The 15,708-nt window shown below is 42.4% G+C and overlaps 1 protein-coding gene across 1 annotated transcript in view; it reads left to right on the top strand.

Annotated features, from left to right (window-relative positions):
- The window catches only part of DNAH11 (dynein axonemal heavy chain 11), a 293,766-nt gene that overhangs the window by 182,025 nt on the left and 96,033 nt on the right, over window positions 1–15,708 (top strand). Inside the window, exons 56-57 of the mRNA XM_077808745.1 lie at window positions 4,881–5,114; window positions 6,947–7,093. Of these exons, the coding sequence (XP_077664871.1) occupies window positions 4,881–5,114; window positions 6,947–7,093 (381 nt within the window). The remainder of the gene's footprint in view (window positions 1–4,880; window positions 5,115–6,946; window positions 7,094–15,708) is intronic.

Here is a 15,708-nt window from a genome sequence, read left to right as displayed (position 1 = left end):
AGTGTGTTCTCTGAGGTATTGGCCCATCTGTCTAATCTTAGTATGCCACGTAATCTTCACCTCCACAACCAACTGTATTGTCATGTATCAACTGGAAACATAAAATAAGGGGCTCCACAATTAACCTCTCTTTCCCATCCTTTTTTGGGGGAGGGATGGCTCAGTGGTTTGAGCACTGGCCTGCTAAACCCATGGTCGTGAGTTCAATCCTTGAGGGGGCCATTTAAGGATCTGGGGCAAAAATTGGGGATTGGTCCTGCTTTGAGTAGGGGGTTGGACTAGATGACCTCCTGAGGTCCCTTCCTACCCTGAGATTCTATGATTCAAACAACAAAAAACAAAAAAACCCTTCTCACTCCTTTGAAGTTCTTCTGCTATGCTCTCTTCCACTACGGTGCTGGAAGCTTGGTACTAAACTCTGCACTTCGTTTAAGAAAATTTGTCATTCTACCCCTTGCATAAGATACAGTGAAATCCAGCATAATATGACATAATGGCAGCTTGAAATATCATCCCTTCCTGGCTTCCAATTCTAACAATGGGTAGGTTTCCCTCCCTGTTTCGATAACTGCCTAAATTACACAATCAAGAGGTTCAGTTGCATCAGTCATTTCTGCTGTTGCTTAGTGCATTTTCAGCTAACGGAACTTGTTGGCGAAAGCTGAGATCTGTAGTCAGAAGGTAAATAGCTGGTTTGGTAATGACTAGTTTAGATCCTGAGAAAAGCAATAAATAGCCTTCCTTATTCAGACAAAAGTTGTCTTAACTCCAGTAGTGACCCAGAGCAGATACAGGATCGTCTGAGCTCTTGCATGCACAAAAGCCAGTATGCCGAGATCTAAAATAAAGTGATTTCCTTGGTGCATCGGAAGTAAAAAAAAAAAAAAAAAAAAAAAGACTTTGCCTTTGTATTTTGTTACATATTAGGTACAAACTCCCCCCCCCCGCCCCACATTCTCTTTAGGAATATTGAATATTCTTGATTCAGAACTTGGTAATCTTGGTTATTGGCTTGTTGCTATTTTATACGTCTTAGTGATCAGCAGTTAAATAAAAAATTGAAAGTGTCAACTAGTTTTACGTAAAGAAGGCCAAACTAGCGATAATAATTTTCTTTGCCTACATCTCTGAATGGGCTTATACTGAAAAAGGCAATGTAGCATTAAAAAAAGGAGAGAGATAAATGAATGGCAGAATAAATAATTTATGCTAATGAAATTACTGCAATTAGTAGTTCCACAATGACCCTTTTAAAAGCCACAGCTGTTAATGTCAGGAAGTGCTGTCACTGCTGACCTTATCATAAGAGAAAGTGACAAATTGAAAATGCAGGGAAGACCAATCATCAAAGAGGTCTGTTCGGGAACGATTAGAGTTTTCTGAAAAACAGTGTGAATTACAACCAGCTGCTCTCTGGCTCGGCATATCTCCCATGCTGTGCCATTTTGTTAAGCTTGATAACAATAGTTATTTTGCCCCATTGAGACAAGTTGTCTCAGGCCACTTGCAGCTCTACCGGAACCCACTTCCTCCCTCACTGATTTACAAATGAAACTGTTGTTAAAGAGTGCTTTTCAGGACTGTTGAGTAGAGACCTCTCATAAGCATCATGATTGGGTAGGGGCCAGTTACTCTGTAAGAAGGTTGTCCTTGGCTAGGATGGATATCTGTACTGTAGTGTTTGTGTGTATAATAGACATTTAAAAGTAAAAGACTGAAACAGATTTCTGCTTGTGACCAAATGTGCATAAAATATTTTTGTTCATTTCCTTGCTTTAAGAAACAGATTTCTGTATTGTATTTTATATTAGCTGGGTTATGCTACCTTGGCTCCAACAAAGGATGTGGAGACTCTAATTTATTGTTTTAAAGGCAATTTATTTCAACTTTCCATGTATGCAATCGTTCTGTGTTTAGTTCCTGCTTCCGATTTCTGTTATTGCAATCACAGGTGAAACTGTTTTTTTAAAGCTAGCTTTTAAAGCCACAAAATATAACGAGGCTTCTCACTAAGAAAAATTGTAAGTCTGTCTACACCAACCTGATTGTAATATTAATGATGTAGGTTTGAAACATTTAACTGCATCAGCAACCACTCACGAGCAATTTTCCAAAAGATCTCTAAGCATTATTGACAATGCTTTGGTAAATTATGTGTGTCTTTCCTAAGAGTTGGTGTAGCTCATTTAATTCATATTAATTGATTTTTAGGCTTCCCTTGATTAATTGAACTGGGTTCGTCTTGTACAGAATGCAATAAATAATCATTAAAATGAGGGAGATGTGACTCCACAGATTATAAAGTTAAGTACATTAGAAGTCAAAGAGGACAAAATGGAAAAAAAAGTTTAACCCAAGAAGTATTTTCCCAAGCTCCAAGTTCTACAGAATATATATGTATATATGCTAGTGACTCTAATTTTCTTAGACTTGTATTTTTTTAATAAAAAGCCCAAAACATTTCTCATGGAAAATTAGCTTTTCATTCCAAGCTTTATTCAGTAAATAGTGCTCCAGATCAAAGCCCCAGGGTGGCATATCTCATCTGCTGGGAATTTTGGAATGAAAATAATTTGAAGACCTGCACTTAGAATGCTCCTTGTCCTGTCCCTTCCCATCCTCTCCATTTAACTCAAGCTAAGTGGATAAAGATGGAATTTCACTTTTGTCCATGTTTTGTGCTTGGCATGGGACTACGTGAGTAAATATTATCCCTTTCAAGAGCTTTAAATATGCTTTGCCTGTTTTGATTACCATGTAGTATATTGGAAGAGGTTATACATTCTAAAGGATCATAAAGTAGGATTGTCAAATTAAAACTATAGGAAAGAAGTTATGAAGAAAAGCTCCATTGGTGAGTACAATATACATACATCAGTGGCTCTCAAACTGTGGGTCAGGACCGCAAAGTGCATCGTAACACCATTTTAATGGGGTCGCCAGGGCTAGCTTAGACGTTTCCGGGACCAAAGCCCGAGAGCTTCAGCCCTGGGCATCAGGACTCAGGTTACAGGCCCCTTGCCTGGGGCTGAAGTCATTGGGCTTTGTCTTTGCCCCTGTCATAAAAATGAAGGGAAGGGTAACCACCTTTCTGTATACAGTGCTATAAAATCCCTCCTGGCCAGAGGCAAAACCCTTTCACCTGTAAAGGGTTAAGAAGCTAAGATAACCTCGCTGGCACCTGACCAAAATGACCAATGAGGAGACAAGATACTTTCAAATTTGGAGGGGGGGGGGGGAACAAAGGGTTTGTCTGTCTGTGCCAGGAACAGATCAGGAATGCAGTCTCAGTACTTCTGTTAGTAAGTAATCTAGCTAGAAATGCATTAGATTTCCTTTTGTTTAATGGCTGGTAAAATAAGCTGTGCTGGGTGGAATGTATATTCCTGTTTTTGTGTCTTTTTGTAACTTAAGGTTTTGCCTAGAGGGATTCTCTGTTTTTTTAATCTGATTACCCTGTAAAGTATTTACTATCTGGATTTTACAGAGGTGATTCTTTTACCTTTTCTTTAATTAAAATTCTTCTTTTAAGAACCTGATTTATTTTTCATTGTTCTTAAGATCCACGGGTTTGGGTCTGTGTTCACCTGTACAAATTGGTGAGGATTTTTATCACGCCTTCCTCAGGAAAGGGGGTGTAGAGCTTGGGAGTATATTTTGGGGGAAGACGTCTCCAAGTGGGCTCTTTCCCTGTTCTTTGTTTAACACACTTGGTGGTGGCAGCATACGGTTCAAGGACAAGGCAAAGTTTGTACCTTGGGGAAGTTTTTAACCTAAGCTGGTAAGAATAAGCTTAGGGGGTCTTTCATGCAGGTCCCCACATCTGTACTCCAGAGTTCAGAGTGGGGAAGGAACCTTGACACCCCCCTCCCCCGCACTGGGGGTTTGAGCTGAGTCAGGCTTGAGTCCCTCCCTCTCCCCCCCCCCCGCAGGGTCATGTAGTAATTTTTATTGCCCAAAGGTGGTCACGGTGCAATGAAGTTTGAGAACCCCTGACATACACTAAGTAATGGATTAAATGCCTGACCCAATACTCATTGAAGTCAGTAGACTCCCTTTGACTTCAAATGGCATTAGATTGGGTGCAATCCTGTTCTTTTGAAGTCAATGGCGGTATCCCCAATTGACTTCAAGTAGGAACTGGATTGGGGATTATGACATATGTGTGGGAGTCTGTGGGGATCAGTGGAATCAGAGCAAGACCATCATGCACATTTTTTTACTTGACCTGAACACTATTTTTCAATCAAGAGTTCCAGAAGTGAAATATCAAATTCCTAGCACATTAACTCTACTTAATAGTACAATGGTGATTAATTATAGATCTTAACATTTTTAGCCTTCTGTTGGTGTTTTTTAAAAATAACTCAAATCAGGGATGCTGGAACAGGGGGCCATGGTCTTATCACTTTTTACCGGCTGTAAGGACGAGCAATGGGAGAAGGGGAGCAAGTGGGTGATGGGGTCTTGGAGGAGAAGAGGTATGCAGCGGCGGGGCCTCAGGAAGAAAGGGTGGCATGAAGGCAGAGGATCACAGAGAAGGCACAGTGTGGGACGGGGCCTCAGGGAGAAGGGGTGTAGTCTCAAATATATGGTGAAATGATGCATAGCACTCAACTGCTGTGGCAATGAAAGTCTGGTGAGTACTGTGAGAATTATTTTAAATTGTAAAAAGTTGGGGAGACTCAGTTCGATTATTTGAATACTTTGTTTAGTGCACTGAAAGGGTTATGCTTTTGAAATGGAGTTTGAAAATTACTATTGCTGGCAATCCTTCCTTAGTTGTGTAACTGCTTCTGAGGTATATAACTGTATTTAATCTTTGAAATATTCCTTTGCCCTGTCATTTAGATTTGTTTTTGTTCCTTCGATGTTTTCAGCCACGTGTTCAGGATTCCATTTGCCTTTTTATGGCCTATGCTCACACCAGTGTCAATGAGATGAGTGAAAAATATTATCAGAACGAGAGGCGGTACAATTACACCACTCCAAAAAGTTTCCTGGAGCAAATCTCACTTTATAAGGTCCTGCTGGAGAAGAAATACAAGGAGATGTCCAAGCGCATGGAACATCTGGTGAATGGCATTCAGAAGTTAAAAACAACAGCTTCTCAGGTAAATTATCACATATAAGGAAAGACATACTCTTGTCTCTCTCTCTCCTCTAAGGGATGCATTTTTTTTTCAATCTGACCGTGGCAATATTAGTAATCTTATATTGAAACATCTCTGCACCTTTTCAGTAGGCTGCTGAGTTCTGGCACTACCAGTTCAGTGCTGTACTAGGTCTTTGAAGCTGGATTTTATTTTATGTAGTGCCTTTCAAACTCCCAAGTATGTGTAGATGACTGTCAAGGAAATGGGTTACTATCTTAACATTTGAGCTAGATTGTGGCTCAAAGTCAGAGCCTGCCGTGGAGGGGTGAGAAGGGCCCCAGAAGAAATTTTGGGAGTCTCAGAGTGCAGTAGCAGCAGGGCCACCGTAGGAGAAGGTACAGACGTGCTCCTGTCTGTGACAGCTGGCTTGGCTGATGGGAAAGGGAGGGTTAGAGGGGTGAAGCCATGCCATCATTTCTTCCTGTCTCTTTTTAGGAGGCTAAGCTAGCTAGCTGTAAACAGTGCCTGTGCTCCCCACCAAACTGTGACTCGTCTCTGCACAGGGATACCAGGAGGGTAAAAGCTCTTTGGATCCTCTTTTCAGCCTCAGACACATGCTCATGGCTGGCAATTTGTTTGCTAAAACTAAGAAGTCCCTGTGTTTATAGATCTAGAAAGAACATTCAGTTGCGGTGTTTGCATAGCGTTGCAACTTTGTGCTAGTGCATGAGAACCAGGGGGGGAAACTTTTTATTCCTATTGTTCAAGCTGAGGGATGTGAAAAAAGTAAACAGCCAACATAAAAGCTTTTTATTACTGTATTAACAGTCAGCTTTAGGATATCACATGGTGCTCATGAAACAATGCCTCAAGAGGGTTAAGTGGGAAGATTCCCAGGGTTCTAACAGAGGCAAAGGTGGGGAGAGGTTGTGTAATAATTTTTTTTTTTTGGGGGGGGGGGGGGCTTCAGCATTTCATCTTAACGTTTTCCAGCAAACAAACAGAACAGCTCTCAGATCTTCTGCTGGCTTTGAGGTTTAAAGCCACTACTACTGGCTTGGCACCTGTCTGTATCAGGTTATAGTGTATCTCTTCTGATTTGATACAGAATCATATCATGACCAACAACCAGATAAAGTGCTTGAATGAGTAAGAAAAACCAAAGAAGAATAAGAAGAATATATATTTTAAGCACTTCCATTATGCATGGAAAAATACTGTTGTTGAATATTTTGATGTGGGCGACTAGCATGTCAGGCAATAAATTGCTCTTTCAACAGACAGGTAGCCTTTGTTAAACAAAACCTGATTTTTTTATTTATTTATTTTTTTATGTAAACCCTTTGGCAAATCTCCATTAAAATTATCTATGAAAGGCTTTTCAGAGCGATTAATGAGCATTTTGCAACATGTCCTGTTGCTGGTGTTTATACAGTTGCATCTACGTCAGGGCTTGCAGCACCTTGTTGAGCTGCTTAGACATCTGGTTTCAAGAACAACCTTGGTCTCTCATAAACTGGACAGATCACGGTTTGTGCCCATCAGAGGAGGGGCTGAGGTTTTGGCGGTTGTGGTTTGATTGTTTTGTATAATTTTGTTAGTTCATTTAGAAAGCAACAAACTTCTCCCCTGAGCTACAGAAATGGGGCTGTAGTATGGAAACAAATCATAACAAGTGAAGATGAAAAATAAGGGATGGATACTATTTTGCTTTGAAATGGAACTGAAAACAAAGCTAAAGTACAAGTTATATCCAAGTGTTATACATCCCCCTTCAGGAAGTGTACTTGTTCCAGAACTGTGCCTGATTAATGGCTACTCCAAAAAATTTCTTCTCTGTTGCACTGCAGGTAGAAGACCTGAAATCCAAACTAGCCTCTCAAGAGGCAGAACTACAACTGAGAAATCAAGATGCTGAAGCTTTGATTACTAAGATAGGGCTTCAGACCGAGAAAGTGAGCCAGGAAAGAGCCACTGCTGATGCAGAGGAGCGAAAGGTCAGTCTAATTCCACCATTTAGGGTTGTTGAGCTATATTTAACACAAAATAAACCTTTGTAGGTGAACAGTTTTGAAAAACTTCCTCTCTAGGGAGCATGAAGTCTAAAAACTGGTCTGAAATGCTGTTACAAGTATAAGTATATACTTGTAACAGCATTTCAGACCATGATTATCATTTGACCTTTCTTTACATTATGCATTTTCTCAACCTTTTAGCTTTTAATGATATGAAAGAACAATAAATACTGAGCTCATTCAAGCATATAATGGATGTGGATCTTCAGAATCGGGCCTATCTGTAATACAGTAATGGTCACAGAGTCTTCTCTGAGAACTTTAGGTTTCTAAAGGCTTTCTGGTTGTAATTAAATTGAACAACTCAATTGATATCAAAGTCCATTCCATTGCCTTACATTTATTTCCAAATTTTGAATCCTAAAATCCTTCCATGGAATGTATAAGTAGGGTGACCACATGTCCTGTTTTGGCCAGGACAGTCTTTTTTATAAGCCCTGTCCCAGCCATCCCGACTTTTTTGGGAAAAGTGGGGCATTTTTCCTGTTTGCTCTTGCCAACTGATCAAATTTGCAAGAGCAAATGGGAGAAATACCCACCTTTGTCAAAAAAGTGTGAGCAGCAATGCCAGCCCCATGCAGAGCTTGGATAGGGAGCAGGCAGAGCTTGAGCAAGCAGTGACACCAGCCCCAGCCTCGTGCAGGGGTGGAGGTGGGGCACAGGGCAGGCAGGGCTTGAGTGAGCAGTGACACCAGGCTTGAGTGGGGAGGGGAGCTTGGGCAAGCAGTGATGCCAGCCTCGCGTGGCCGGGGTGCTCCAGCAAGCAGCTTGGGTCAGCCCCAGATGGGAAGGGGGAGGTGTTGGGCAAGCAGCTCATGCCTGCCCCATGCATCAGGGTCGGGGGGGTGCTCAGGCTAGTCCCATGCAGTGTCCTGTTTTCCTTTTGGGAAATAGGGTTGCCCTATATGTAAGCAGTTTCGAATCTTCATCCTTTTTCTCTGCTCTACTCAGCATATGGAATTATCTATCAATTTTATTATTAAAAAGACAAAGAAACTAGACTCAGCTTCAGGGTTTTATCCTGAACCGAAATGTTTAAACCACGAAATGAAGCATCCTATTTTTGCACTAAAAATACAGTGACTATACCTTTGTTATCATAGCTATTGATCTGTTGAAGTCCCTCCTACCCTGTGGCCTAATGGACTTCTGCAAGCTCAGCAGTTTGCTGTGAAAACTTGTGTGTTGTCTCCATTACCGACATCAGAGAGACGACTTTCCTAATGTTTCAGAATAGCAATTAAACTGTTTTGGTGTAGGGACAGGTAACTCAAGTCACAACAAATTTTGTAAACTGAGTTGAGAACAGTCACGGTCATACTATGCTGTCTGTAGGGCTGTCAAAACTTTCACCTTTTCTTGTGGCTATCCTTCATCCCATAGCTGTTGACTTGCTACAAGGGTTACTATTCGGGGTGCTTTATTGTTTTAATGCAACTTTTTGAGCCTCATTCTGCTTTCGTTAAAGACGGTGTTTTTTTGTTTTGCCACTGATACAATAAGGGTCTGCTCCAGTTTCTACTTATATCTCTCCACTTTATGCTAATTATGGACGTTAACCTTGGCAAATCCCATTTTATACAAGAATTTAAAAGATTTGCCGTACATGTTAAAATCAAAGTAGCGCCACTAAACTTGCACAGATTGGATTGCTCAGGAAAAGCTCCCCATTTTTTTCAATCACCTTTCAGTGGACTTTTTATTGCATCTGTTCTGCATGTTTCCGATAGATTTAGGATTGAGGAATGTCCTTGTCACAATTCAAATTACTTCATTAAGCAATTAGGTACAACACAATTAGATATCCCAGGCCATTTTTTCAGGCTCGAGGCAAAGCCTCCTGCCTATAACAATTGCAACATTCCCTTTACTTGTCTTATTGCTCTGCTAAAACATTTTAATTGGGATGAAGTTATCTGTGTGTGTGTGTGTGACACTAATCCCAAGATATTTTAAAAAGCTGCAGATGGTCTATAAAGACTAATCTGCACCTGAAACTTTTTATAAAATGTGATCAGCAAATGAGAATTCAAGCAGTTTATAAATATTTTTCAAACCATGGAATGTTGGCAATTAATCACACTTATTTTAATTACTTTAGTTTAAAACCTTTAGAGTAGGGAAGTGTGACAGGGTCCCCAGTGTGCAGCCTGGCCTGTGGAACTGCTGAGCCTCTCTAAACCCACCAACCTGAGGTATCTCTCACATTTTGATGCTGATGTCAAGCTACAAACATCTAATAAGCACTGAACTTACACAGACATCCACAGGCAGGGACATACCTGTGATACATGATCTCCCAGCCACTCATGAACTATCAATACGGATGCTCCAGCCAATTCCTTCCAGCTCCCCACCCTTGCACCCCAGAACTGTACCATCTTGCACTGGGTCAGAACCCTTGCCAGTGCAAGTTCATTGCCTAGTTTGCCACTTCTTTGTGGAAAAGTGGACACGCACTAGCCTTTGTAACCTGAGCAGATTTCCCAAGCACTTTAGACAACTCCACTGGTAAGGATAAAACATCAAAATGAGTTTATTAACTACAGAAAGATAGATTTTAAGGATTTTAAATGGTAGGCATAAAGGTCAGAAATAGTTATCTTAATCCTAAACTTTTAGTCTAAGCAAGAGTTGAATCAAACAGCTTTTCTCACCCTGACAGATGATACAACCAGGTTACAGTTCCTCTATACACAGACTGGACTCTCTTTCTAGCCTGGGACCAAACTTCCCCAGTTCAAAGCCTTTGTCTTCCAGATGAGCTTCCAGCTGTTGACATGGGGAGGGGCGAAGAGAGACCAAGAGATGATGTCATTTCCCCTCTTTTTTTTTTTTTTTATTTTCTTCCAGCTTGCTGGAAAGATCCTTGCTGTTTTGATGGGATCAGGCACTTCCCATTGGTCAAGCAGTCTCTATTTCGTACATGATTTCTCTAAGGAGTCTCTGGGATGGTTGATTCTTTTCTTTATAGGTGTTGATGAGCTATTAACACTGTATGGCTTCTGATGGCTACTCCTTTGTTGTAACTGAAAGGTTGGTTTTGGGTGTTCCCAGCCTGACAGCATATTCCAGTAACAACACTGCTCATACAATGGCTGTACATACAATCCAATGGGACATCCGATGAAGTGAGCTGTAGCTCACGAAAGCTCATGCTCCAATAAATTGATTAGTCTCTAAGGTGCCACAAGTCCTCCTTTGCTTTTTTGCGAGTACAGACTAACATGGCTGCTACTCTGAAACCTGGGATATTTATGTTCAACAGATCAAGACTTTTAAAATGATACCTCAGAAGGTATATTTTGTACAAAACATGTGAACATGGAGGTTCCAGGGTGCTCCTAGTACAGAATATCAGAGGAAGCTAATGGTGTAGGGATTTTGCAAGTTTTAAAGCATTTACTAGATTCCTTTACTAGACGCCTTTAGAGATGCCCTGCCTATAGGGGAGAGGGGAGGGATGGGGTGGTCAGATCACGTCAGAATCATCCAGAGAGGAAGGACGGGTCTGGATGGGACCAGACCCGTGGCGTAAGCTGGAGCTTGTACAGGAGTCGAGAGAGTCTGCGTATAGGTATCACTTCTTCTGAGCTTGTAAACAATGGCAGTTGCCCTGCAGCTACTCTGTGGGCAGCTGCAGTCACTCTTCGATGTGGTAGGTTGACATCACCCAGAGTAGCTGTACAGCTGTAAATGCATTGTGATGTGTCTTGCTTTCGAATAAGGAACCTGCCCCCTTCAAAGCAGAAAACCACACTGTCACACTAGTACAGTGGAGTATAGGTATTGTGGATGCTAGAATTACATGGGGTAAGCATGGGGAGTGAGGCTGGAACCACTCTGACTGCCCCCTCCAACTAAAACAATGCTTTTTGTGTGTGTGCTGCACTTGGATCATCATGTTCACTAGTCCAACTACTTTTTACATGTGATTGTACATTTGATTTCCAGCTTCCCCAGCAATTCAGATATTGCTCAGGAGCTCTTATCTGTAGGAACTTCCGCCCTGAACTGGACTACTAAAATGTTGGGGATAGGTTTTTAATACTGATCTCCACTTGGAGGAGTGGACTGATTGAAATCACCCTTCTGTCTCCCATTCCATTACTTTTTTTCTTAAAAATCAATATAGCTTCTTAACTTCCTCCAGCCACCAAGAAGCAAAGAGTAATAGCACAATAAACAAGAACAAGGAAGAGAAAATTAGGGAAATCAGAAAATGGAAATAAAACTAAAGCATCAGCTTGTGTGATATTTTAATTGTCTATTCTGTTTAATGGAAAGGACTACATCATATCTGAACCACTGCATGGTACTGTTTATGATGCAGGCGAGTTCAGTTGGTACATGTTCTTACCATTTTGAAATGGTGTTACATATGTTGTATGCAACGTTGTTGTAGTCATGTTGGTCCCAGGATATTAGAGAGACAAAGTGGGTGGGGTAATATCTTTTATTGGACCAATTTATTGAAGAGCTCTGTGCACCTCCAAAGCTTGTCTCTCTCATGAACAGAAGTTGGTCCAATAAAAGATATTCCCTCACCCAACTTGTCTCACCACAGCTGTTGGGCTGATCTGCTGACTTGTACCTTCACATATAATTGCAGCTTGTCTAAAACAGTATTTGTATTTTTTCCCATGTATAGTATAGCAGTAGCTTAGGCTGGCCGGCTTGCAGCACATAGAGAGAAAGTGTGAACCAAGGAAGATCTGAAAACTAGTACTTAATTTTAAAGTATGCTATGTCTGTGATGCAAACCGACGAATGCTGGGAAATTCAACCTATAACTCCCACCAACTCAATCCTGAACTCAAGTTGTTTTGGAGGTGGGGAAAGGCAGGAGGGACTGTTAAGCTTCATTTTGAGTTTCCTGGTTTAGCAATGTGTCACTTAATCTGAGTTTATTCTTAGTTTATTGTTTTCTTTGGTTTCCTAGATGTATTATAAACACACACACACACACACACACACACACACACACACACACGGCTGCCAGCCCAGATTATTGTACAAACAACTACTGTAGTTAGGACATTACCTATTCATAGTAAAAGTTCTTATGGAGACTTTTTACTACCAATGCACTGTAGTGGCTATCCAAATATTAGTATCCCAATCACTGTAATATTTTGCTTTCTCCATAATTAGACTTTATTCAAGCAAGACCTAACAGGAAATGTGTGCATGAGAAGCTATTTCACATGAGTTGCGAGGTACAAGGATAAAGACCAAACTACATACAACTGACTTCAGCCCCAGGCAGCATATCCTTACAAAATAAGTACAGTAATTTCCCAAATATGTAATTGTAAGCATAGGCACCAACTTCTGCTCGTGCCTGTGGGTGCTCGACCCCCCTGTGCCTCCTGCCATGCCCCCATTCCACCCCCTTCCCCAAAATACCTGCCCCAACTCTGCCCCCTCCCTGCCCCGCCCCCATTTCAACTCCTTCCCCAAATCCCTGCCCCAGCCCCGCCTCCTCCTATGAGCATGCCACGTTCCTGCTCCTCCCCCTCCTTCCCGGAGCTTGCTATGCTGCCAAACAGCTGTTTGGCAGTGGCAAGCGCTGTGAGGTAGGTGGAGGAGCAGGGATGCGGTGTGCTCAGGGGAGGAGGAGGAGGTGAGATGGGGTGGGGGGCACGGGGAGGGGAGCTTGGCTGCCAGTGGATGCAGAGCACCCACTAATTTTTCCCCATACAGAAATTCTCTACTAAGGTCTTGTCTACATGAGAAATTTGTACTGATATAACCCAAATCGGTTTTTAAACTGATATAGTGAAACCATTGCACAAGGATGTGTGGATGCTCTTATTTCAGTTTTAAGATGGCTTAATTTGGTTTAGCTTAAGCCTGTTCCTAATAGTTTGGCTGAAGTCTATCTTAAACAAAAATAAGAGTGCCCATAAGGAAACTGCATTGATTTAACCATATCTGTTTAAATTCCCACCTGAAATTAAACCAGTGCAAATACTAGGGGAGTCCATTGCACTCTGTCAGGTTACTCATGGGGTCTCCTTAGAATCCCTGGGTATGTGAATGGCAGCGGAGACCATCAGTAAGTGTCAGAACAAGAGAAGTCTCACCTATATAGTAGTCAAGACATAAAATGGGACAACCTGACAGCTAGAGAGAGAGAAGCTGTGCTGCCCAGATGCACAGAGACTTCTGGGAGAGAAGCCTGTAGGCACTGCCCAGCTGGTGAAGGCTGGGGATGGGAAGAGTGGGGGCTGTGGTAAACACCTTCCCCCTGCAGGTAGCAGCAACAGCAGGAAGATAAGCAGAGGTTGGGCAACTTGTTCCTCCACCATGAGGTACAGTCACTGCAAGGAGCCAAGCAGCTTGCTCCCCTACTGAGCCAGGAAAGAGCAGCATTAGGAGCACAGGGAGACACTGGAAAATGATTTACCCACTCCCTGTTCAGAGGAGAAGTAGCCACTGCAGAGGGTTAGGCTATGTCTACACTACCACGGTAAGTCAACCTACGCTACACAACTCCAGGTACACGAATAACGTAGCTGGAGTTGATGTACCTTACATCGAGTTACCCCGGGGTCTACACTGTGGGGGGGCAGCGGGAGAAAATCTCCCATTGTCTTACGTTACTCTTCTAGTTGGGGGTAGAGTACAGGGGTCAACTTTACTAGACCCGCTAAATCAACTGCCGGTGGATTGATCTCGGAGCGTCGATCCCAGCTATAGTGTAGACCTGCCCTTAGAGACTGAGCAGTGGAGGCAGGATCTCCACTGCTGCAGCAGCTGGTGTGGGAGCTAAGAGAGTGAGGAGATCTGGTGTGCTGCTGGAGAGCAGGGGAATTCTGATATCACGGATAACTTGGAATATCCCTCTGCTACTCCCAAGGAACGATGGGACCTGCTGAAATTCTAAGAGCTAGCTGCACCAAAGGGCCCCAGCTAAACCAGGATTCCCAGCCAACAACTCACCTACACCATTCTCCAAGAAGCTTGCAATGTATTTTGAGGGGTCAGAATAGCCTAGTGTGGAAGAATCTGACAGGTTCAGACTTGGATGAAGTAAGACTGGTGGAGTAACCCTGAGCTTGTAGGGAGCCAAGACAGACCTCTTGTCAGCCATGCTTCAAATAATTCAACTCACGTATTAGGTGTCTGATAGTCAAGCAGGAGTTCTGTGGTCACTGGGGAGACACTGAGGTGGTACTTGTGCAAGTGACTGTCTGACAGCATCTAGAAGGGAAAATTACTGGTGGCCTAGGCTATTTTTGATGGTCATATTTGTTTCTGAAATTTGTTCTTTGCTCTGGGGTAGATGTGGTGCTCCTCGGGGCACTCAGACTGTGAGTCACCTTGTTGCCACCTGCCTGCGGTGCAAGGAAGCCTTGCCTGTGCCAGCTGGGTGTTAACTCCCTGACACAATCAGCCTGTCAGGTGCTCAAACACTCTCTTCTAAGCTACACCAGTCCTGCCAGTTGAAAATAGCTGCACTCCAGCCCCTAAGTCCCTTCAAAGTGTCCCCCTGTGATGTGCAGCCCCTGATCACTGGATACCCACAGAAATCCCAGATCCTCCATTTCTAAAGGAATGGTGTACTCTAGTTTTGCCTTAGAACACTGCTCCTGCATCATATGCAGCATTTGAGTTCAATTATAGTAAATCAAAGAGAAATTTATGTAAGAAAAAAAGAGATTTAACTAGAAACCCAGGGGAACAAATGGTTACATACAAAACAAAACCATAAAACAGGAGCTAGGGCCTACACTTATTAACTGTTACCTTTCCTAGCTAATAAAGCAGATAGATTCTCACACCCAAAGTTGTCTTTTGTAGCAATCACTAGCCCCAAGGAGCAGGACCCAATCTTTCATGAAGCATTTCTGCTTCTCGGAGAATGGATCCAGAGTATCTTTCTCCATCCTGTTGATATGTTGAATCAGTCTGTTGCCTTTATTCACAGACAGGGTGACCCCCTTGCTGTCATATCCTTTCTTTCCACTTCCAGATGGTTTCAATGTTTATAGTTTACCTTTGATGGTTTTCCATTGGCTTCTTTGGGTTGTTGCAATGGCTGACAATAGAGCAACATATTACATATTTGGCTAGCCTATGCGGGGTGACAACACCCTCTAACTTGACTGGGCCTCCACCGAGACATACGCTTTTTCTCTGGTGACTCATTTTCACTCCAAGACCATAAAAGCATAATTTTCCATATAGTTACATTACTCCTTAGATATCACCCACATCTCACAATGGTTATGGGTATCAATAAGTTACGCACTTTCAGTAGAGACCTCACATGCTACCTTTTATGGATAAATACCATGAAAGCAATGTATTAGGTATAGTGAGTTTGTCAGGACTGAGACAGGAGTTGCAGTGAACCCTGTGCCAGTTGGCACCCATGGTGTTTTTGTGTCACAGTATGGCCAGGCTTCTCCTATCCTCTTTCCAAACTCTCCACTTTCCACCATGCAAACTGAGCAGAAGTTCAGCACTCCTCACTTATCTATCACTACCCCAGTTTTAAATCCCCAATTTTAGGGGGTAGCAGTGAG

Source organism: Eretmochelys imbricata, chromosome 2, assembly GCF_965152235.1.
Source record: "Eretmochelys imbricata isolate rEreImb1 chromosome 2, rEreImb1.hap1, whole genome shotgun sequence".
In the NCBI taxonomy this organism is placed as follows: domain Eukaryota; kingdom Metazoa; phylum Chordata; order Testudines; family Cheloniidae; genus Eretmochelys; species Eretmochelys imbricata.
Note: the sequence above shows the minus strand (reverse complement) of the source record. Positions and strands in the feature narration are given on the sequence as shown.